The sequence below is a fragment of the Anoplopoma fimbria genome, chromosome 19 (assembly GCF_027596085.1).
Source record: "Anoplopoma fimbria isolate UVic2021 breed Golden Eagle Sablefish chromosome 19, Afim_UVic_2022, whole genome shotgun sequence".
Lineage (NCBI taxonomy): Eukaryota > Metazoa > Chordata > Actinopteri > Perciformes > Anoplopomatidae > Anoplopoma > Anoplopoma fimbria.
This window is the reverse complement of record NC_072467.1, coordinates 22,181,494-22,206,492: the sequence shown is the minus strand read 5'-3', so window position 1 is coordinate 22,206,492 and position 24,999 is coordinate 22,181,494. Positions and strand designations below refer to the sequence as shown.

Sequence of the window (24,999 nt, the reverse complement as noted above, 5' to 3'; positions counted from 1 at the left end):
ATTGCTGTTGTGGTGAGGTGGATTCAACCCTCCAGTAGAGAATAACAAGAGTTTAAAGTAACTGGAAACAGCAGTGGATGACAGATTTATGGCATTTTAGTCATTTTACAGTCTATCTCAATGCTATGCAACTCATTTGTTATGTACTTGGGTAGATTATATATAGTTTATGCAGTAAATTATTTTGTTTCCAGTCATTTTGAACCTGCACTGATGCTACAAACGTTATCAGTCCTCTGATTTCAGCGAGATAAGAACCTTCTACAAGTCCTGGGCTGATAATGAGCCTTTTAATTATTTACAGTGACCATACTAAAACTAGACATATTAATCTTCTCAGGGCTTTGGAACATAAACCAAAAAGCTCAACAGAAACCTGCAATCTCAAGTGTTTGAATAGGATTTCAAACTTGCACGTCTTGTGTTTTTTTTTCTGCTGCCTGTGTATCTCAGAGATTGAGAGCAGATAGAGAATTATTCAGTTATTAATTCAATCTTAAGTCTGATGTTTATGTCTGCATATAACATTGAATGTTTTTCAGAATACTGTATTTGAGATTGAAAGATAAACTCAGATTTAGTTATAGTTTCCAACAGCAACCCCAAAACACAGCACTTCTTCCCTGCACATTATTACGAAGTGAAATGAAGGCCTTCTAACTAAAACATGTTATTGACATCTCATCTGTTTTAATACAAAGCTGAGTCGCTAAATGTGACAGCCGACATCACTACAGTAGCTCCACCACCAGATGGAGACATTCAAAAGGAAAAAGAAAACCCAGAATGCACCATTCTCCTGTCGTTAACAAACTGCCACAGCGTGAACTTTGAATCTCATTTATGCCAAATTCAGTTCAGAGTGACTGAAAGCTGTGAAAACACACTGTGTGAATCTTGCAGGACAACTGTGATCCAAGCGTGTTCAGTGCCTGAAAAACATGAAAAATAATTAGATGATGCTGTCTTGATTCTATTACTATATTTCTGACCTTTACGATTAAGCGAATTTCAAGTTGCACGTCAGGAAAATACCACAAGTGGAGTTTTGGGTCACAGATTTTTGATCAGACTGCACTGCCGTTGGCCAACAAAGCTGAGTCCTGATCCAGTTATTCTTTCTCCTCGTGTTCTGTGTGTTTTTCTGTCTTCATCCGCCTTCTAATGTCACAGCTGCAGCTGAGAACGTGGCCACCGAAACAAAAAAAACAGAGAAAGTGTTAACCAGAGCACCGTTTGAATTCAGTACGTACATTATTTAGCTGACCGTTAAATGTATAAGTGGTGCTGATTGTTGTGCATCTCTTTCAGTTGGACCCACTGGAAAATCATTGTACCTTAGTTTGAAATCCACTGCTATAAACTGTGGTGAGTGTTTGTTTCTGTTGCCTTAATCATATTTCTCATCAGTCTGGATCCAGAGTGAAGCTCCAGTAGGTTTATCACCTGTATTCTGATACTTAATCAATAATCTGGTTGAATGAGGTCACAGCAGGCCAGACCCGGGGGTCGGGGTCGGTAGGAGATTGTCAGCAGGTAACATGGAAAAAATGTTTTATTATCTGTTAGAAGTCGGGATAAAAATGATAGCAGAAATGTGAGTTAAAGACGCAGTGGCCTAAAGGTTTGTCACTAGATGATGGATTGAATGATCCTAGCAGGGTGAGGATGACATCAAAGTGGAGTGGAGTCACTACTGCTCACCATTCACAATAAAAACATTGATCATGCGTCATATTTCATCCACTTATCAATCATGTAATATAACGCTGCCATTCAGCTTAATAAGATGCAAGATTGGAAACTGGATAAAACATTCAATAAAGTGAAAGAGTCCCATACATGAATCATTAACACAACTTGCTTTGACTGTACTGATACATAAAGGAATAATAAATTATGTATTAACGCAAATTCATAATTATAACACTTCTTTAAATGACTTAACCACTTAAGTGTAATGAGTGGCTTTGCACTGCCGCAGGCTAAGAGTAGGCCTGGTTTGATCTACCTGGATGAGTAGAGATGAGTGTATCATCAGAGGTGTCATCTCTGCACCCTGCCCACCTCCAGTTTAAACACTTATGTCATTTCACACTGAATCATCCCCACAAGATGATGTGGCGATAAAGAAGAGGAGAGAAGAAAAAGAGGGGGAGGTTTTTGTTCTTGGGACAGAATTTATTTGGGGTTTTTTTTGAGGAGGGGTGATGAGGGAGAAAAGTTTGGGTGTTTCTCAAATACACCCCTGTGCACCTGTTGTGTAATACCGGTGTGTGTGTGTGTGTGTGTGTGTGTGTGTGTGTGTGTGTGTGTGTGTGTGTGTGTGTGTGTGTGTGTGTGTGTGTGTGTGTGTGTGTGTGAAGCACGCAGGTCTTCTTCTTCAGTGCTGCTGCTGCAGGAGGAGGAGGAGGAGGAGGAGGAGGAGGAGGAGGAGGAGGTGGTCGTGTTATTGAGCGGCCCGGCGGTGGAAGTTGCGCTGCAGGGGTGGGACTTTTCTTTCAGCAGCCGGTCGGTCGGTCGGTCGGTCGGTTTGGGGGGGGGGTGTGTGAGCTGCGGCTCGTACAGAAATATGCTTCTGGCAGCAGCTTTTCAGACTCCAGCGAGCAGCAGCGCAGACAGCCGCTCACCTCCGAGTGGAAGATAAATCCTCCTCCTCTTCCTCCTCTTTATCATCATCACCATCACCATCATCACCATCATCACCCTGTTTGCTCATCTTCCTCCTCCAGCTGTCCGGATGCGCTGAAACGGGAGTGTGAACGCCGTTTCCCTCCCCATCCACCACCACCACCACCACCACCACCACCGGGGTGCACACACACACACACACACACACACACACACACACACACACACAGACACAGACCGGACCGGGGACCGGTGTCATTGGATGGAGAGAGGCGCCTAGAAGAAGGGAGAGAGCGGTGGAGTTGGTCTACCCCCCCCCTCCTCCTCCTCCTCCTCCTCCTCCTCCTCCTCCTCCTTCTCCTCCTCCTCCTCCTCCTGCTCCTTCCTCCCTACTGCACCAAAAGAAAACTCCGGGTAAGAAATGCGTGCTGGACCCATCGACCACTTGCCATGAGTCCTGTGCACAACACGCAGCATGCATCATGGCGAGAGTTGGGACTTGCATGCGTTATTTCTTATTGATTTTTTTTTATTTTTTTGTCTCCTTTTGCTGACAGTGAAGGGATGCATTTGAAGCTAATAGCTGCTCTGTGTGAATGCTTCTCTTTCTCTCTCTCTGTCGACCTGAATATTGATGCGCATCGCAGGTCGACCTGATCCAGGAGCGGGTTAGACCCGGGTTAAAGGAGTGATGGGGAGCGGGAGCTGTCCCTTCAGCACCACTCTGAACTCCAGCTGGAAAACTGTGGCCTTGAAAAACTTAGTGTAGCTTTGATGAGCAGCTTTGGGGAGGTGGAACAGTCAGGTTCAGCCAGTGTTTGGGTTGCATTATAGACTTTACTCAGATGTTTAGGGCTGCTATTCATCTTTATGCCTTGAATACTTAGGGGAAAACATTTAAGACTGTCTTTCCAATCCAGGATCTCAGGATAGAGAGTGTATACTGCACAGAGGGGAAAGCCCTTTGAGTCAAATTTGTGATTTAAGGCTCAAGAAATCAAATTGATACTATTATCAAAACAATACTTTATTTCAAATACCTAATTTTGTGGAATATTTATATATTTAGCTAAAAGAATGTTTAATGTTGAATCTGAACAGCTTTATAAGAACTTTGGCTAGATGACATGCAGTTCAATTCTCAGAAAGTAGTCCTGATTGTGTGTAACTCACTCACAGATTCCCACCCCAAAATAACATATTTCTATGTTTTGATTTTTGTTGGCATTAGGTGTAGTTGGTCGCCTGTAACAGAGGGTTACGTGTAGACATTGCTTTGTTTTGAATGGTCACAATGGTCATACCAGGTTTGGAATCAGTGTCTCCCTGGGAGAATAAAGATGCCACATGGGGTTTGAATGTTGCTTTGGACGCATGTTAATCCTCATAATGTGATGCAGATAATGGCACCTGAAAAATAACAATGTTTGCTGGTTGGTGTTTGTCTTTTAGATTGTGTGGGAGTCTGTGCCTTTTGGAGCTGGTTGTGCTCCTCTTTACTGGAACAGAAGTTGACTGATTGTCCCTCTAACACTTTCTTGGCTTTGTAGTCATTCTGTTTGTCCCTGAAGCCACCCGTGCTGTTATATATGTATATTTCCTTTCTATGCACCATTTAAAAAATGAAAAGTGCACTGATTACCAGGAAAGCTTTTTGCTTCAATCAACGGTTTAGAGATGTGTGGGAGTCGACTGTCTGCCTCTAAAAGCTGTGATTTTTAATGATGAAGCACATTAAGAATCCAAAACAGGAACGTACATTTAAAAAAACAAAAAAAACATCTGGCTTTTCTTTTGACATTTCAAATTCCCAATTAGCAGTGTTCCACGCAGCTTTCTAATGATGCTGGAGGTCTGTGTGAAGTGGGTTAGCAGTAGAGGTAAAAAAGGCTTCTGTGTGTGTGTGTGTGTGTGTGTGTGTGTGTGTGTGTGTGTGTGTGTGTGTGTGTGTGTGTGTGTGTGTGTGTGTGTGTGTGTGTGTGTGTGTGTGTGTCTCTCGCCTCCATCCTCGGGCCGGGCTGAAATACGACCTGCTCAGAATTCAATTCCTGCACCAGCACTCGCAATCATCTCAGCCATTCTCGCTCTCTGTCATGGGTTTCCCCTGCCTCTACACACACACACACACACACACACACACACACACACACACACACACACGCATACACACACGCATACACACATGGCCCCAACACCTACTTCCTCATCCTGTGTCCCTGTTGAACTCCTGGAAAGAAAAGTGTTATTACATTATTAGTGAGAGCACTTATGAAGACACATAGATGAGACGTGTGGCTCAGTGAGTCTACAGTAACACCTAAAGACCCTCTGCTATTATCCAAAGGGTTTCTTTCCTTAGATCGAGCTGCGGTGGCTAACACCTTAATGTATCACCGCGAATATTTCCAGAATAAATCATGAAATGGATTGGCCTGGCTTTAGGGAGAATGCGTGTGGTCTGGGCAGTTCGCTGCCAAATACAGCTCACTTCTCCTGGCGATGCCTCGAAAACGCAGCAGGCTGGAGAGAGAATCGTAAAAAACAAAGTATCGCAAGATGAATCACATTTATGACATTGAGACTCTGGGAGTAGAAGTTATCGGGCATTAAATAGGGTTGTTTATGTCACTCTCGCATCTGTATTCTAAATACGTAGCTCGATCCGGTTCTACTATTTAACATGTTGTAGCTAATTTGTTTAATCCGCACAAGGTCCAAAGTGAAATAAAATCACCATCTGCAGCTTTAAAGGGGGTTATGTTCCGGACTATTTCTTGTCTGGTAGCAGTTACAGCCAATAGTGGCGTACTTTTTTTGACCTTGAGAAGTGCTGGAAGAAGGATTTTCTTTACTTTTGAGTCCAAAGAGTTTCCATTCTTTATGCTAAGCTACAGTAAGCTAACCGGCTGCTGGCCCTAGCTACATATTAACTGTAGATTGGCATCAATCTTCTCATCTAACTATATGAAAATCCCCCAGATTTCCCCAGATGTCCTTTAATTTATTCAAATTTTCCAAATCTGATTGCAGGTTTTGAGCTTCTCCTCTAGTCTGGATGAATATACATGTACAATAGTTGAATAACAAGAACTTTTACCTTCACAGCTGGGAAAAAAAAGGCATTATGGTAAACGGCATTAAAAGATGTTAGCGGCACACTAGTTCTGGTTCATCTTTGGCAAACAACAGGCCTGTTGTCGGTGTGTTTATGACACAATGCAGTCTATAAATATGAAACATTCTCTGCTGCTGATTCAGAGTGTCAGTGCTATGATCGTAACAGTATTTCTTCTAAGATATATTGCAGTACCAAAAACAAACAGTTTCTTTATTGCTGGTGTTTGTTTTAACTTTTGTTCCTCTTTGGGTAAAATTTAACCAAAAAGGAAGATTTCCTTTTTTGCTTCACGTACCATTAGTTTTTTCCTGGGGACGTGGGTTTTTACCACATGGCATTGTCTGTTCCAGTATTTTCATGATGAATATCTGTGTGGGCAGGCATTCAAAATAGTCGAAATATCACCTCAGTTCCAACGGCCTCACCAGCCAGCTGGGGCTCCGACATTGTTCGCTGATATTAAATCCCTTCCGTCCCATCTGTGATTTGAGCATTTCTAAGTGAGATTTAACCTCGGATGCAGAGTGGAAGCATAAAACCTGTGTTACTGTCCAAATACCTTTGGATCTGACTGCAGCTACTTAATAGCTAATCAATAAAGCTGTGGCTTGGCTTCAAATCACTGCTCTTCCCCACTTTGGAAGAATTTAAGCTTCCACTGCACCTTCACATTACTGAGAGTGAATGAAACCTTTTTCCAGAAACATTAAGTCAGGTCTGACAGACGTCTTTGTAGCACTAAGTACTTTTCCTGTCCTGTATGAGCCAAATTGTCAGGTTGTTAATTTAATAAGTAGGTATAATGAAAAATCTGTTGCATGGAAGAAGCCCATACAGCTGTGGAAATAAAAGGGAAACACTCAGCAACTTCTTTAATCACCCTGCTGACTGTGGGTGTATTGGGACGCATCCACATGTGTGAAACCATGATTAAGCTGATTCTGGAAAATGAATGTGCTCTGTCACCATTTATCATGATAAGATAAGATAAGGCAAAAACTGTATTTTAACGTAATTCTTCTGCACTTAATTCAGCCAAACACACGTTTCTGTCTCAGTTTATCTGGTTGGATTGTGTTTGTAAAGTTGTATCCTCTCTGGATAAAAGCCTTTTCAACATTCTCATGTTTAATGCGGTTCACAGTGAAGTCAGCAGACTTTTTCTCCTAAGCTCATCACAAACTGCACAGTTTGTCTCTTGCAAAGAAGGAGAGAAAATATTTAAACATCAGATTTTTGGAGTCAAATCAAATTTCAGTTGTGGGAGTTGTTTAATGAATAATCAAAGTAGACGGAGCACATACAATTCTCTGCTCGCTGGTACACTCAAATGAACGCCTTTTCCAATGATTATATTTTCAGTTAAACTGATTTGCAAACATCAGAGTCAAGTATATCTGTTAGTTTCATAGTTATGGCTAAAAGATTGATTGGAACTGACTGTAAAATGAAAATCAAAGATATTGTGGTGGTCAATTCTAGTCCTTTGTTTGTTAATCCAAGGCCGATATGTACACAAAATATGATAAACTAAAAAACATATGTTCCAGAGACATCCTGCAGATCAACCAGGACAAAAACATCACCCTTAGCTCACTTTTAAATGTTTTATTGTCAACCACCTTAGTGACGTAGTTAGATACGGCAATGTCCGAATTTCTGTACTGACATTCATGGTCCCCAGAGGATGAATCAGCCCCGGATTAATTGAAATAACTGTTGCGAAACTAATGACATCCACATCAGCCTCACCTGTACTTTGTGTTTAGTGCTAATTGACAAATGTTAGCATGCTAACAGGCTAAACTAAGATGGCAGACAGTAAACATTATACCTGCTAAACATCAGCCTGTTAGCATAGTCATTGTGAGCATATTAGCATGCTGGCATTAAGCATTTACATTAAAGCACTGCTGTGCCTAAGAACAGCCTGACTGAGCTGATAGCTAGAGGAGCCGGGGATCGAACCACCGATCCTCTGATTGAAGGAATACCCGCTTTGCCTCCGAGCCTTGCCATAAGAAGTTTGCGCTCAGAATTTGTTGTTTTTACTCTGATTGATTGACCTGCAGCGTTCAGGCTCTTCCTGTCTCGGCTGGTGCCGCTGCTGGCGAAAAGTGGGGCGCCATGCTACTTTCAACATGCACCAAATGAGCGGTCTAAACCAGAAAGCCAGAGCGTAGCTGGCATGCAAACAAACAGATCTGTGAGGAGGTAGGCCCGAGAGAGAGATTGCTGTGACGTGTTATATCTGGCCGTTTCACTGAGTGCGGCAGCGAGGCAGTTAAATTGATTGCGAGGCATTGGGCGAGATTAAAAGCAAAGTTGATTGATCAGTTGTTGGGAGAGCGAGCTGACAGGCCTGTGATCCCTTCCCCTCCTTCTTCTTCTTCTTCTCGTTCCCAGCTGCTCTCTGTTTCTTATTGCATTTTCAACACAGGCACACATCTATTTCTTTATTTCCCCAATCACTCCTTTTTCTATTATATCATCCTTCTGTCACTTATCTCCTTTCTTTTTTTTCTCCTCTTTACTGCTCTGTATATGTGTGTATGTGTGTGTGTGTGTGTGTGAGAGAGAGAGTGTATGTGTGTGTGTGTGAGAGAGAGAGTGTGTGTGTGTGTGTGTGTGTGTGTGTGTGTGTGTGTGTGTGTGTGTGTGTGTGTGTGTGTGTGTGTGTGTGTGTGTGTGTGTGTGTGTGTGTGGGAGGGGGTGGGGTGATGGACATAAATCAGTGTGTCTGTTCCTATTGATCTGACCTGTTTCAACATGCAGCTCCAATAGAGGGGATTTCTTGTTTTCTTTCTCCCTGACTGTTAGCAGCAAACAGCGGCAGATACGCCATATTTATAGCTAGCGTGCAGAATGTGCTGGTTTGGTTTGCTGTTTGTGTCTGAGCTTCTTTACGTCCAACTGGAGACACAGAGGAGGCTGACTGTAGTGTCTGTTTCCTCCGTAGTTACAGTGATTTTTGGGCACCCTGCTCCAGACCCCAGAGAAACCAAATAAATAAAGTCACTGTTTACTCTGAGATGCATGAGTCTAAAGTGCACACTCACTCTAAGAACTATGATATGATTACTGGAAAAAAGGGAAATGGAAAGAGGGTTCACATGTTCAGTTTCTATCTGTGTATGAAGAACAGTATGAAACTATATTCTTAATAAAAAGTTATTCCTATTGATTTGTTTAAATCAGTCATGCTGTTCCGATTAATAATCAGAATTTAAAAAAACAAAATGTTTTTGATTATTAAACGGTTGAGGTTATTGTTGTATCATTTACTGTATGAAATATATGCATTTGACAGAAACACATTAAGTGATAGTCTACGTAAAAAAATCTAGTTGTTGTGGGAGACAAACAAATTAAGATTAAACTGTAAGTGGCTGCATTTATATAGCGCTTTTATCAAAAATGCTTTACAATTTGCACAATCTATAGTGTTTTTGTTTAGGAAAGTTCCCACCTGAGTGAAATGACCTGGAAGTATCTATTGTAAGTAGCAGTCATGATGAGAGCTGTTTGAATTCTCTAAATGCTAAGAAAAGGTGCTTCAATGCTTCCTTCCTTATCCCCTTTAGCAAAGGGAACACTGGACCATCCTTTACAAGAAGGAGAGGAGAAAAAATGCAACCCAGTAAAAGAAAGGTCACTTGACACCAACTCCACAGGTTGTTTAACATTCAAATGAGAATTGGATGATACTAATTACACTGTGCTTATTTTTTATATGGATCTCAGGAATACCACTTGATGCCAATGAAAGCAACTAATAGAAATCTAAATAAACAATAAATGAAAATGTAATGTCCCACTAGTTGTTAGAGAGACCCAAACTGGTTATTTAATTTCACTGCCCACACTGCTGCCACATTGAAACACATGATGCATGATTGTTAACTCTGACTTTTCCTTTTTGTTGTATTTTTTCTTTCCTTTGACAGCCTCATTACTGATCTGCAAAATTATATTCCACAAAAATCCAGGGCTCTCTTCCATTGCATTACTCACATGCCACTTAACGCTCATCACAACCTGTTTTGCAAGCTGACATTGTGACAAGATATTAATTTCATGCATATCTCGGTAATTAATACGCTCCCCACACAACGTCTCTCTGTGTGCACTGGAGGAAGACGGTCGTTTCAGGCTTTATGAGGGATGTTATCAGACACAGAATCCCTGCAGCAACGGTGAGATACATCTAAAGGAGTGAAAGAGTTGAGATCATGTGGGTTTGAAGATGACTCGTCAGTGGGAAAACCTTTATGCAAATGTTCACCTTTCCCTTCACTGCCGTGTGTTAATGAGCTTTCAGCCGAAGGAAAGTCTAAAATCTAAAAGAGAAAATATGACATGTTTGATATCATGGAAATCAGACAGAATGGTTGAAGTTGCTCCAGCTCTACTGGTTCAGCTGAATCATTACAATTGAAAAAGATGTGAAAAAAGTATCGATGTAGTGTGCAAAGATTCCACATTACTGTTTTTCTTCCCTTATTGTTGATGCCCTATCAGAGCTGATGGTAAATGTAGTCCACTGGACGAGAAGATACCCCAGTGCATGCTATAGTGACATGAAAAGCTGATTTCCCCTGCCGCAGAGCTGTGCCGGCTGTGCCTAAAAGAACAAACAGCGAGTTCACTACGTCTGAAAAAGAATTAAAAAAAAACACATGTGAAAGGAACCAAAGCACAAGTACTACTCTGTAGTTCTTTCTTGCCACCAACAACGTCACTTTCACGTCACTGGATGCAGGATGAGCAACAGATGTTCTAGATGCGCCCCAGAGACGCAGAGAACATTGTCAAGAACTGTAGGCCTTTTTCACACCATATCCCTCACTCAGATAGATAAGGTTAAATGAGGTTGAAAATCTGCAGATTTTCCCTTTAATGTAGCATCTGCTTGTCTGTTTTCCATTTTCTCCTTTTAACATCTTCCTAATCATACTGTCTGAGACATTTCTGCATAGATGGTACATGTCAGATGGTGTCACGAGAAATAGGAAAGAGTGGAGGAATAACGAGCAGCAAAGATCATAAGCTAGATCATATTCTTCTCTGTCGAAGGCAGCGTGCTGCAGATCCACCTCAAAGCTGGAAACCCTTAAAAATACCTGCTTTTGTGAACCATAAGTCATCAATTTAAAAATGTATTTAAGTAAACATTTCATGGAACATAACGGCTGATGTCGATAAAGTGATACTTGAGTTCATCTGACAGGGCGGGGGCGACTACGATATCAATGGATAATTGCACCTTTAAGGCTGATCAAATGACGTCCAATTCCTCAAGTCCACTGGCACTGTTTTCAAATGTATTTCTATTTCAGGCAAGTTTGACTTCATTGTTTGTGTTCTGCCACCTCAAGCCCGCTGAGGGGCCAGAGCGCCCACGCTGCCTCATTGTTATTTACTAAATCTGTCTGAAGCATTGTCTTGCTCTCTCTCTCTCTCTCTCTCTCTCTCTCTCTCTCTCTCTCTCTCTGTCTCTTGTTCTTTCCCCCTCCCATCCTTGATCTTTCCTCTTCCTCTTCCTTCTCTTGAGCTGCCCATGGACCTACACTCATATGTTACCTTAAGCCGAGCCAAGCTGATTGGTTGAGTTGGTTAGTGCTCACACTCTGCTAGAGATTCCCCACGCTTTGCTAATGGCAAATCAGCAGCTGTCAGTGGGCCCTGCAGTGCGTCAGCCACTTTAATTGGCTTGAATGGTCGTGGTCTAAGAAACCGCTCAGCAGAATTGAGTCTACAACCCCCCCCCCCCCCCACCCTTTCAGCCTTTTTTCTATATCATTAGTGTAATGCTCCCGTTTCCCCCGAGTCACTGAGATATGGGGAGATTCCAACAAGCGGGGGAGCAGCAGGAAGGAGGGGAGGTTGGGTGGAGAAATGAGTCACACGCCATCGCCCATCGTGTTTTTTTATTTTTATTTTTGCAGTTTGCGGAGGAAGACTGGGGCGCAGGAAAATATTGTTCTCTTTTGTCTCATGAAAAAAAGGCCCTGCCGCTACTTGATTTTAATAAACAAATCTTATAACTTTATGCTCCTACAGTGAATGTACAATCATCGAGTTCTCCCAGAAGCCTTGTACTGTAAGCAGGGTTGGGGAACTGATGACATTTACAGTTTTTTTAAAGCAGTTTAATTTGAAACTAATTAATATGTCTTTCCTGTGTACAATACATTTTATCTCTGTTCATAAGTCAACCAAGTCATGAGTCAAGTGTTTAGTTGTTGAATTTCCCCAGGGCTCTAGAATATGATGGGCCACAAAATTCACAGCTCTGTCTTTCACAGTCATTGCATTTTCAGTGGAATTGCTCAAGTAGGAAAAAAACCCCACATTTCTGACTGAAAAAGTGCAATGTCTGGAACAAAACATACTGTATTATTATTTGAGATTTTGACAATTCATTGTATTGTTTGTGTAGAATATGCGTTCAGTATTTCCCGTCTTTCAACATGAATAAGGTTATACACGTCCAATTGAGAACGTGTTCTAATTTGATAAAAACAACAGCATCAGTCTTTTCTTTATAGAATTAAAACGACTTATATTTAGGATTTCCTGACACACAGCCTCTTGTGGTCTTACAAATAATGACTGTTGCCTCCGAAACAAAGACTTAAGTAGCACGAATGAATAAATCTCTGACCAAATTGTCAGCAGTTGAATTTCATTGTGGGCAATGTAGGCGACAACAATGAGTGGAATTAAAAAGACAATATCTCTGGTTCTGCATTTCGACTTTCCAATGTGAATCTGACAATATTATAGAAGTATAATGCAAAATCTGTGCTTAATAAAGTACTCTTTAAACTATGGCCACAATCTTTCCTTGACCTTAACCTTGAGTAGTTTCTCGCTCAGCTCCATCTCCTCACCCATACCAAACCTAAGCCAGAAGACTTTCTGTAATTATGTGGTATCAACCTGTTTGGATAGAGATGGCCAACTGTGTGCCATTTTAGAGCCAACATTTTTATTTGAACCAATCACCTCAGCAGATTACTTCACCGATGGGTTTTTTCCCATCGGTTGGCTCTCTGTTTGCCACTCCAAAATGTAAAAATGCACCCAGAGCCCTGACTTCCCCTGTTATGCAAGCGTCTTATTGTGAATGTATCTGAAGCAGCTGTGGATGTCAGCACTCGTTAGGTTTTTTGTGAATGTATTCATGTTGAAGCCAAAGCTGATTAAGAGATTATGTCAGTTATCACTTGAGCTATGTATGAAAAGGTTATTAAATTAAACTCTGCAAAACATAATTAATTCCTTCTGCTGAGTATTTAAATATTATAGATGAAGATCAACCCAAATATTTTTCTGGATAATGTTTTTTTTATTAATTCTATTATATTTCTTTATTCAGCTCATTTCAAGACTGTCAACAGCTCTGAGTATCAGACCTCTGAGTTTCAGGCCTCTGACATGAAAAGCCACCTAAGCACATTATTGTTGAGATGTTTTTTTGTTTTTGTTTTTTTCAGGCTGGCTGCAGCACCATGTCCTCCACTCAAAGTGAGGATATATCAGGCTACCATCTGAGTGGTGAGTGGACACTTCTAGCATATTTCTTAACTGTTTTTTTCTTGTGTTCTTGTGTGGGTTAATGGATGTGATTGTAAATGTATACGAGTGTGTGTATCAGAGTATGAGAGATGAGATTGTTTTCTTGCATTCGTGTTTCTTCTTGCAGGTCATTTGACAGATATTGTCACCTCTGTGCACAAGATTTACAATGCCTCATCTTGGGCTGAAAGCCATCAATGTTACAACACATTTTGACTTGCCCTATAATTGGTTTATCTCTTGTGTTAAAAAAAAGGGATAAAGCTGTCAAAGTCCTCCCACAGAGGCAATTCATCTTGAGAAAGCCAGCTCGGCACAGGCTAATAATCCCTCCCTAAAATGCAACATGAAATGCTTCGATGTTTAAGAGCGGCATTTTAATTTGTCCGTCATTTTTGTCCCAAACTATTATCTGATTTACATAAAACTTTATACATCCTGAATGCTCCCAATGTCATCTCAATGCAAAGTTCTAAATAACAAGGCATGGAACAGACTGATTGTGCTCAGTGATTGGGAGCTTTTTAAGACTCCTACTGGTCTTGAACAAAAAAACTCTAAACTCTCTGTACTAGGTTTCTACCAAACTTTGCACTTCCACCAGTGATCAAACTCCCACATTACATATCAAATAAAGACGGTTATGAGGCCAAATGTCATGCTACCTTTGATTAAATGGAAGTAAGGATATTTTGAACACTTGTTTTGTGTGCCTGTTCTAGTGGTGCGTAACCCGCCCGGCTGGGAGGTGGGGATCTACCTGGTGGGCTTCTTCGTGCTACTGGCCGTGGCTGGGCTCAACATCTGGAAGTTGTGGAAATCTGGAACCTTCCCTGCGCCGTCCCCCTTCCCCAACTTTGACTATCGATATCTGCAAGAAAAATATGGAACCTCCTTCTCAGAAGTCAGACAAAAGGTACATTGACATGCTACTCAGAAATCTGAAATATCAGTGTTAGTGCACAAAAATATATGTCTCTAAAAGGCACGGAGGTGAGATGTTCAGTGAGGTTGGAGTTGGTGGGAAAATCAAGCAGCTTCTTCTCTCTGAGCAAGTGGTGACCAATCAAGTGGCACAGAGGGTCAAGATTTCTGAGGGGTTTGAAGACGGCAGCAGCTGATTTCAAAGAAAAATTGCGCTTTTGGTCTTTGAAATTCACAGCTTTTGGTTTCACCTTCAGAGTCTTTGGCCACAATGACACGTGATGGACTATCTCCGCGTCAGAAGATAATTCTGGTTTCTTACAATTTGGGTCTTGTTTTTGTAATTGGGGTAATCAAATCTTCCGTTTAGGATAACATGCATTAACCAAAGTAATATCTGAGATCTGAAAACATGACGACATTAATTCAACAAAGTTCGCAAGCAGGACAATTTGGGTAATAATTTTATCAATCACTTTTGTTTTTTCGTACGAATCACTTTGGCTAACCTGATCATCTGACGTGTTTCTTGCCCATTCTTGTAAAAGATGTCACAGTGTTTCCATATCTCACCAGTTACTTAGGCGAATACAATTTTATTGGTAGCTATAAGGTCACACGGACAGTGCAGAGATGGCCAAGGCCAATCAGCTCCAAAATATAATGGCTTCTCCCTTAGCCTACGCTCACCCAATCCACCAAGTTTCATGAAATTGGGGCCAGTCATTTTTCTGTAATCCTGCTGACAAACAGACAAACCAAACCCATATATATAACCTCCTTGGTGGAGTTTATCACAGGAATAATGGTCAAAACTAGGAACAATTTGAGTTGAAATGAGTTTAGTTAAAGCAACTCATGTGAAAACTATGGGAAAGGGGTCGTTTGTAGTGATGCACCTAAACCCGACTGTACACTAGCTCTTCAGTAACAAACTGAAGGAAAGCAATGGTAGCAACTAAGTGGTATTTGAGCTTTTAGCCGCTAAAGAGCAAGAAATTTCCCTCAACAGTTGGTAGGGACCAAAAACAGAGCTAAAAGGAGTGACATAACTTCAATGTGAAAGTTAATGATTCTATGTGAAAATAGTTTTTCCTTTAGTTGCAAACAGTTCATTGTGTTCACTCAGTACCCTTAAAATGTCCTTTTCTTAACTCCTCCCTGAAGCGGGTGGCTGCCAACAACCACCGGCGGACCTCCTACACCTCCAGCCGCAAACCCAGCCTGGCCCTCGGCGACACCCCGGACTGTTTCAGGGATCTGGGCCACCTGGAGCTGATGAACAAGGAGCTGGACCCGACAGGCATGGCCCAGCTTAACCGATCCATGTCCACCGACTCGCTCAGCTCCATCTCCTCCATCGCCAACAACTTCGGCCACGACTTCACGGTCGGCCAGCTGGAGGTGACGCTCGAGTTTGAGCCGTCCAGGCATCCGGGCCAGGGGCCGGGAATGCTCCACATCACTCTGCACCAGGGCAAAGACCTGCTGGAGAGGGAAGAGGGAGACTTCCCCGGCTGCTTCATCAGAGTCTCCCTGGGGCCTGATGAGATCAGTGTGGGAGTCACAAGGGTAAGGAGGCTGTTGTCTTTTTGTGCTTATACCAATATGTTTGCCTTCAAATGAAAAAAAAGTGGAAAAACCTCTGAAGTTATACCGTGTGGTTCTCCCTGGTATGTGAAGCTTCTTGGCCTTGAGTGTGAAAGCTTGACCTTGGAAGTAGTAGTCTTACAACAAACTGTAACTTTCCAGCTTTAATTGGAACTTCCAACCACATCTCTTGTCTAATCATGCCTTGAGATTTTCTTTTGTTTTCGGCTAGCACTTGTTTCATTACCTGAAAGTTAATGAATCACTTAAAGGTACCCTGCAGTGTTTAAAGAGTGGTTTCCTGAGTACACGTGTGGTTGCCTTTGCATTGACTATTTCTGCCAATGGTGTTATATTCTTCTAATCTACAGGGTGGTAGTGATCAAGAAACAAAGCAGTGTACCAGGAAAAAAGGGAGTGAACAGGAAGACTATAGAAAGCTAACATTGGTGTAAAATAGCAGGTTTCAAATAATCAGCTTTGCAAATGTTTTGTAAACAAAGAAATACATTCAACACATAAGTTAGACCTCAAGGATACTCGCAATGTATTGTGGTGAATATCTGAACCAAATGCAATCATGACAATACATCTAATAGTAGTTTATATAATTCAGTGTGGACCAAAGCGACAGACAAATCCACACCACTATCATAGTTAAAAATGACAATAGCAACAGTCCAAAAATAAAAGGTTACAAATTAAGAGTCATAAAAAGAAAAAAGAAAGTCCCGACTTCAGCACTACAGTGTGCTTGTAAGTGGGAATACACATGCATAGATGGCTATGCTTATGTGAATGTTAAGTCGAGGCAATGCATTTTTTTCAATTTTTTTAATAGTTCAAACATATGATCATTACATAATTTAAGAATCATAAAAGTTCCTTGTTAGAGACTTTCAGGATAACTGCCTTTAGACTACTAATGGGCCAGAGACTCTGGGACAGAAGAAAAAAAATCTTATCAGATGGTTAATTAGCTGGTAAGCCGTGACGACTGAACTTGGTTAAAGGACTGAAGATAAAAGTGGTTGCTGACGGTGAGGGAGAGCAGTGCGTCTGAAAGCTCTCTCGCTCAGGGGGAAGCTTTGACTCGCTTGAACTCTGTTGAAGATTTTAGCCCTGGCAGAATTTTTAGACAGAGACGGTGATAAGTCCCACAGGATGAGAGGCTTGATCCTGCAGCGTGACAAGCCAATCCTTTCCCGTCTGACGGAAGAGCCCGTTTCATTTACTTGAGTGGCGAGCCCTCCGGGAGATGGATGTAGTCCAGAAGGTTCTTACCTCATCCTTTACCTTCATCAGGAGTAGATGTGATTGACTTTAAGCTCAATCAGGCTCTAATTTAACCTGTGTTTATCTGCATTTTAGTTTATAATTACAATGATGTGTATTATGCAGCTTTTACGATCCCGATTATGAGAAGTGATTCCTTTTACAGTACACTCAGTTTAAAATGTTGATGCTGCAAGTCACAAAATAATAAATGTGTGTAAAATGTAGATGTTAAAATAAGATAAGATAAAATAAGATAATCCTTTATTAGTCCTGCAGAGGGGACATTTGCAGGATTACAGCAGCAGAGAGGATAGTGAAAACAAGAGACATAAGTAAAAACAAGATCAAAACAAGTATTATAAATCAGTAAGTAAGTAATAACACAGTTAAGAATATTAAATAAGTAAAAAAATCAAAAAATCCACAATAACTAAAAGTATATATACAGACAGAATAATATTGTATAATTGTATAATTATTGTATTGCACAAAGTATTTAGGGTTGAATGATATGAAAATACAGAATATACCATGGGACAATATAAACCATACTATTATGGGTGTAAAAGACCTTCAGGGAGAGCAAATCAATGAGGTAGACAATGTGATGAGGAACATCATATCTTTAGGGATTTATTTTTCTGGATTAGTCCAAAACATTTTACATAAACTGTTCCTCAATTCAAAACCCCGACAATGTACTTTGTCATGATTTATATCACAATATAAACTTATATTAATATATTGTGATATGTATGGTAACCTATTTTTACAAGATAAAAAAAAGATGGATGAAAATGATCAAACTAAAAATACTCACGGTATCTGACTCTCTAACTGTTTCTTAATCTTCATTTGAAACTTTCCTTTAAACAACATGACGTTATTTTTTTTAATTCTGTGCTTGTGTCTTTTGTGAGGCATTTTGAAGCTTGTTAAAGTACTATACATTTTTATGATTGTTACTTACCACCATTACTTAACCATACTATGAGTTATTTAGTCAAACTTTAGTAAAAAATAATTGTGAATCATAATCTAAAGAAATATGATATTTGTTGTTTTAGTGTCTCATAATTTTGATTTACCACCAGTAGTTATATTCTTATCATGCATATTCTTCACTAAAACGGTTTCACCAAAAGCTTGAATCTAAGGTGAAGGGACAGTTCAGACAGGAAGAGAACAGAGTGACATTCCTCCATCTGCTTCACCTGCCGCTCGCCTTCTGCTCTTAGAGTCACGCTGCCAGACAATCCACTAATTCCTGCCCGGCTGTGAGTCACCATCATCTCACCTCGTGTGAACGTGGTCCTGTACAGTTTGTGCTCGCTGACAGGAAAGGCACACAAACTCACCAGGGTTTCCCCTCACTTGAGCCTGTTGTTTTGTTGCATTAATGCGTTTAGGCTTGGTGCTATAATAATGGAAGCAGCGGCTCCCTCTTTAATGTCGAAGAGTGGCTGAAGACCAAAGAAATGCTGACATCGGCTTCTCTCGCCCTAATAGTCGAGCCAGCTTCACTCTCTCGCTCTCTCTTCCTCCATCTCTGTTTTTCTGTCCTTTCTCTCGCTCGTTTTCTCCTCTTTGTTATCTCTGTTTTTGTCTTCCCCCATCACTATTACTCCCTCTTTCATCAGATTTTTACCCCCTCATCTCTTTTTCTCACCATTCATAAGCCGTTTCTTGCTCTTGCTCGTATCTTCTGAGATCTCTCTGTCTTCTGTATAGCTCTCTCTCACAGACACACTCACAAACACTTTTATTGACTCATTTTCACCACACACATCGCCATTTTTGTCGTTCGGACGGACTCATGTTGTAGATGGAGTGAAGGTCTGTGTGCTGGGCTGGCAGAGAGACACTGCCTGCTTTGTATCTTTTTTGTACATTTGCACAGCAGATGTAGTTATTGGATGTAAGATTAAAGTGTTCTTCATCTGTTTGATATGAGGCGTAATCCGAGGTCGGCCTCACAGGCTGATCTGCAGACGCTGTGCTTTTAATTCACATTTCCTTTATTGTACAGTGACTTGTTGTTTTATCAAAAACAACTCCTGCTGACTACAACACATGCTTTTATTTTATTTGTTTTGACTGGATTTGTATTAAAGTATTGTATTTAGCATATATATATAACACTTCAAGGAAAAACACTAGTGGGAAAAATAACTATTATTAGATCCACGCTCAGCTGCACATTTACTAGTTGCTTGGTTACTTCCGACCGCCTTCTAACCCGTGTTTCAGCTCCTTCTTTAGTATTTTGATGGCCTGAAATCAGCATGTGGTCACTGTGGTAGCTGCAATCTATCACTTCAATCTAAAGTAGTCATGGTGTGCTCTGCTGGCCCAGCCAAACTGCCTTCAGAATCTGCTTATCATTGTAAAAGCTATTTTGGCTGCCAAGAAAAGAAATTGAATAGTGATTGAATAGTATTCTGAGTCCACTTGGTTTTCAGGCTGAATGAAGAAAAAACACACGCAAGAAATGTTGTTTTAATGCCATTCAAATGGATTTGCAAGTGCTATTTTTTATTCAGTACGATACTCAGTGAAAAATATCTATTTGCAGCAGAGTGAAAGAAAGGTGTTTGGAAATGTGACATGTTGTGAAAAGAATCCACCATGACCTTGTTCTCTCAATGTACTGCATGTTCTCAACAATCCAGACATTTTAATAAGAAAACTGTAAAAATGTTACTTGCTCTCTGCAAAGTCTTCTACATTATGACAAACATACATCTGATAAACCTATACACATTTTGTATGTTTGGTGTATTGTTGCTCTTGGTATTGCTCCTAGTTTTATGGCTTCACTATCTGTATATTTCCACTGGTTCTGCTGCACTTAGAAAAATATATTTTTTATTTCTTGCCCAGATTATTGGGTTTTATTTTGATTGTGAGATATTAGACTGGGTTAATTTAGTTAATCTTTGCACACAGTAAACACTAGTATATCAGAATTCGTATTGGCAACTAACCAGAAAGTGCAACAATAAGCCAATATGTAGTATCTTATGAATGGACATAACTCTACATTTCCACTCCAATAGAATGAAGGTGAATATAATTTAGTTTGTGGTGCTGATAACATTGAAAATTGCATTTAAGAAACAGCAGCAAACAACGTCCCTATTACAATTGATAATCCATAGCACACACTGCTAGGAGTTTAATATGTCTAAAGTAGTTCAAAACAAAAATCAAAAAGTTCACCTCATTTGTATTGAGTTGGGAGCAGAAGTCTCAGCATCTGTTTTTATTTTTATTTTGGGTGGATTGTGCCTTTAACAAAAGTTCTAATAAATGGAAAGTGTTGGTCATTTTGTGCTTCACAGCCTGATTCTGAAGTGGAGCGAGTCAGGTAGAGGATGAAGACACTAACAGATGTGACATCCTTACACTACGTGTTTTGTTGTAAAGTTAGCCTGATTCTTGTAATTTATCTTACAATCATTGCAAACAGCCATTTTGTGCAGGTGTTTTAATTTTGCCAAAGTCATAAGTAGCAATCAACCCTTACTTAAACTTAAGATGACCATTGTGTCTGTTGATGCATCTCAAATTAACAAAAGGTTAAATTATCTGAGAGGTGAATGTGAGAGGTAAAAAATAGAATCCCTACATTTCAACCGTCTCCTGTCTCTCACAGATCCAGACAAATGCGTTCACTGTGATTTTTGATGAGCACTTCTCCATCCCCATGGACTCGTCCTTGTTGGAGGAGTACAGCCTGCGTTGTGCAGCTTTTGGTATCGATGCTGAGGAGAGAAACATCAGCGCTGGGGTCGCAGATCTCAAGCTGTCGGACCTGGACCTGACCATCCGACCATTCAACGCCTGGCTCTACCTTCAAGATGTCAATAAGGTCACTTATTAATTCATTATTGTGTTATAGGTTACAATTTGATATGATGCAATGCAATACAGAAAAAAACTAGAAAGGTGCACTCAGTAGATCTCCGCCAGGTGTATCTACAATGCCCACTGCTGTGTGATTGAATGAATACAACCCACAATTGGCTAATCCCCAGTCTATAAACTAATGAGCTGTAAGGTATTATGAAATTCAAACTCAAAGACAAGCGGCGATGTATGCAGACAAGCAGCTCAAAGTCGTTGTTTAATACGCTACACGTTATCTTGCCAAAAACTAAATTAAACTAACCAGTATGCTGGCTTAGCTGCAGCATAATTGCGATGAGGTTCAGGAGTATGTGTATTTGTAGTTCTGTTAGCTGTTAACTGTTAGCGGTTAGCCAAACACACTGTCCAAAAACAATAAAAGTGAGCTACAGAGCAGAGGCAGAGAGGTACGCAGCAGTGTGTTAGTACTGGAAGTTCAGTTCGCTGTTAGTGCATGATCCTCCTTGTGGAGATAATAATGCTGTAATAAATGATGCGGTTTAAGGCAGAGTTTAGGCACATTATCAGTATGACATGTATTGCTTCCTGCAGTTAATTTAAGTGCTCTCTGAGAACCTCAGCTGGACGTTCAGCAAAACTACACGTCATTTTCAATAAATAAGAATTAAAGTTGAGTTGAGTGGATTCCTTGCTAAATGTAATGACATGACAGATTTTATTTTTATTTGATAAAATAGTCAGAACACTGCTGACGCTCTATGGAACTCTACTAGTGACTCTCACTGGTGAAAATAATTCAACCATGAGATACAGTGACCACAGATATGATGTGAATGATCATTAATGTCCTTACCAAGACAAAATAACTCTTACTTATATTATTAATATCAGCAACAGTATCCGTGGCTGTGGAGCCTGGAGGTGCTAATGGAATAATTACAGGCTTTGACAATGTTTAATTAAAATTAATAAATAAATTTAGCAATTTTGAAAAGCTAACATGAATTAATTAATTCAAGTTTCATTTACATTAATCAAAAACAAAACTCATAAATAATAAAGATTATTAAATTTGTTATTTTGATTTACTTATTCTGTCTTTAAACAATGAACTAACAAATAAATCCTGAAATGGAATAACAACATTTTTAAAAGCATTTGAATTTAACTAATTTAATTAATTTCTTTCAACATTTCCAGTTTCCATTTTGCAATTGCTCTAATTAAAAGATAGCTCTCTTCAATTTAAAGATGAACAAGCAGCGTACAGCCTAAAAATGTAATTAAATCCAACCCACAGTCGTTGAACAACCTCTGTTTTCAGCTTAAGCTGTGTGAGAAGATATTTTCTTGAGCATTAAAGCGATCATGCTTGTGGAAAGTGCTTTAAAGCATCACCCAGACTTGCACATGTTGTATTTAATGCCTGCGACGCTCTGGTATGACCCCACAGGCCGTGGATGCAGTTGGAGAGATCCTGTTGTCTCTGAGCTATTTGCCGACAGCAGAGCGCCTCACAGTTGTTGTGGCCAAGTGCAAGAACCTGGTGTGGACCAACAGCAAGAACACTGCAGGTCGGAAACATTCGTTTGTCTGCTGTTTGTGTTTTATTCATAAATGTGTGTGAATCTCTTTGTATGAACTATAAATCTGTCTGCTTTTGAATCTATCCACATTTTTCAAAATCACTCCATGACTGAGCACAGTGCTTACTGAAACACTAATAACAGTCTCAATATCAACTCCCTGAAGATACATTTATTCATATCCAGACAGGCAAATAGGACTGAAATGAGTATTTCATCACAATAAATGTCCAGATAAGTGCCACACTAACATTGTGCCGATAAAGGTCACCCACTGAAACACTGTCATTATCATCCGCAGAGCTAATTGTGTATGCAGGGCTGTGCCTGATTGCTCTTTAATGAGGAGTTTATTACGTGCAACACTAACTGTGTCTGGGGGTGTTTATGTTTGTACATGTGTAGCTTGCGATTCAGAAAATTGAAACGTGGTCCTAATCATATTCCCTCATTGTCCCTTATCAGATCCATTTGTCAAAGTGTATCTCCTGCAAGACGGCAGGAAGATCAGCAAGAAGAAGACTTCAACCAAAAGGGACGACACGAATCCCATCTTCAATGAAGCCATGATCTTCTCTGTGCCGTCCCTCGTCCTGCAGGTGGCACTTTGGCTTTGTGGCAACAAAGTCCTGAATGAGGATATGATGAGATGACATTTTATGAATCTACATGGGGAATTTAGGTCAAGGAAAATGATAAGATACAATGCGATAACAAAACCAGAGTAATAAACCAGTGTTGCAAATAGTTATTTAGACAACAGTACTTGAATAATTAGAGCAAAAATAGTGCAGGTATGTACATGCAGCTGTCAAGTATAATATGTATCGGGCACTATGTGGAATTTAGAATAATTATCCAATGTGTTTGCCATGAACACAGTTTATAGTTGTCAAGCTTTCCCCCCTAAAAAAGCAAGATATATGGTGCATATCAAGGGGTCCTGGTTAATTAAAGGCCAAATAAATAGATAATAAGACAATTTTACAAAACAGTAACACAAAATGTGTATGGATACAGAAAGATCAACACGACTAAGAGGCTTTCCACAGTGGTGCTTTGAGCTAAATGCTAACATGCTCATAATGATAATGCTAAAATGCTGATGTTAAGCAGGTATAATGTTTACCATGATCACCATCTTTGTTTAGCATTTTAGCATCATAACAATTGCTAATTAGCACTACACAAAGTACAGCTGAGACTGATGGAAATGGTATTAATTTTGCAGGTATTTGGTCATTATCCAAAGTATAGGACAAGGTAAATGATGGTGATACTCAAACCACAAATGTAGACCTCCTGGTGAGTCTACAGGAAAAGTCAGGGGATCACCAAATACTTTAGGGTTTTTCATCCGGGGTCGATGAATGTCTCTACAAAATTGCAAGTCAATCCATCTAGCAGATGTTCAAATATTTCAGTCTTCAAGACCAAAGTGGTCAACCGACCGACATCGCTTTCCCTAAAACCTATATGTTTAGCCATAAATACTAATAAAAACATAAAAATTACAACATCATAAAAATCTTACTGCAGTTTAAAATATGCCTGTTAAATGCATGGATAAGTATATGCATTTTTTTTTTTATCCCAAAGATGTAACTGCTCCTACACAGTTAATAAAAATAAAAATAAATAAATGCAAAAAAACATTTAAAAATAAAAAGCAATATTTGTATTACACATGTCCATTAAACTGTCCCCATTAATATCTGGATTAGCATGCTGTTAAGCAGATGCTGAGTCATGCTGACACAGCAGGTTGTGTAACCATGATATGTTGTTTACAGGAACTCTCCCTGAGGGTGACAGTGGCCGAGGCAACAGACGACGGCCGGGGTGAGAACCTGGGTCATGTGATCATCGGCCCTGAGGCCAGCGGGATGGGGATCACCCACTGGAACCAGATGCTGGCTACTCTGAGGAAGCCCGTGTCCATGTGGCACCCTCTGCGCAGGATCTAGCCCTCTTTTCCCCCTTCATACAAACCCGACCTGTTTCAAGTAAAAACACTCGCTTATTCACGTTCCCTTCACCTCTACCCTTATTTGGTGCCATGCTCGAGTCTGTTACACTGTTTTAGGGAGATAAGAGTTTTTGGCCCACATGAGGAGACTGTGTGGGGTATGTTTCACTCTGCTGGTGGATAACATATTGGAGTAATAAACACCTTATCTTTGTGGGGGGAGGGGGAATCTGAAGAGCCAGTGTTTGACTCTGAACATGGTGTTTTTATTGTCCCCTGGATCAATTATACGCTTAAATCCTGTCTTTAGTATTTGGCTTCATTCTGGCCTTGTTGCATTATGGGTGAGGGTGGTTTTTAGGATGGAGCAGTGCATATCCCAAATAACCCAATGAGGTTTCAAATGGGGTGCACCCTACGTATTTACCGTGTCCCTTTGGCTTGGG

At 40.4% G+C, this 24,999-nt stretch overlaps 1 protein-coding gene across 1 annotated transcript; it reads left to right on the top strand.

The window, feature by feature from the left end:
• Nucleotides 1-1,960: 1,960 nt before the first annotated feature.
• On the top strand, nt 1,961-24,744 carry syt12 (synaptotagmin XII). The gene is made up of 9 exons (XM_054619620.1): nt 1,961-1,991; nt 2,900-3,045; nt 13,252-13,312; nt 14,056-14,249; nt 15,425-15,829; nt 20,784-20,999; nt 22,452-22,572; nt 23,050-23,183; nt 24,378-24,744. Exons 1-9 carry the CDS (start codon nt 1,961-1,963, stop codon nt 24,549-24,551), a joined length of 1,482 nt encoding a protein of 493 aa, XP_054475595.1. The 3' UTR covers nt 24,552-24,744.
• Nucleotides 24,745-24,999: the final 255 nt, after the last annotated feature.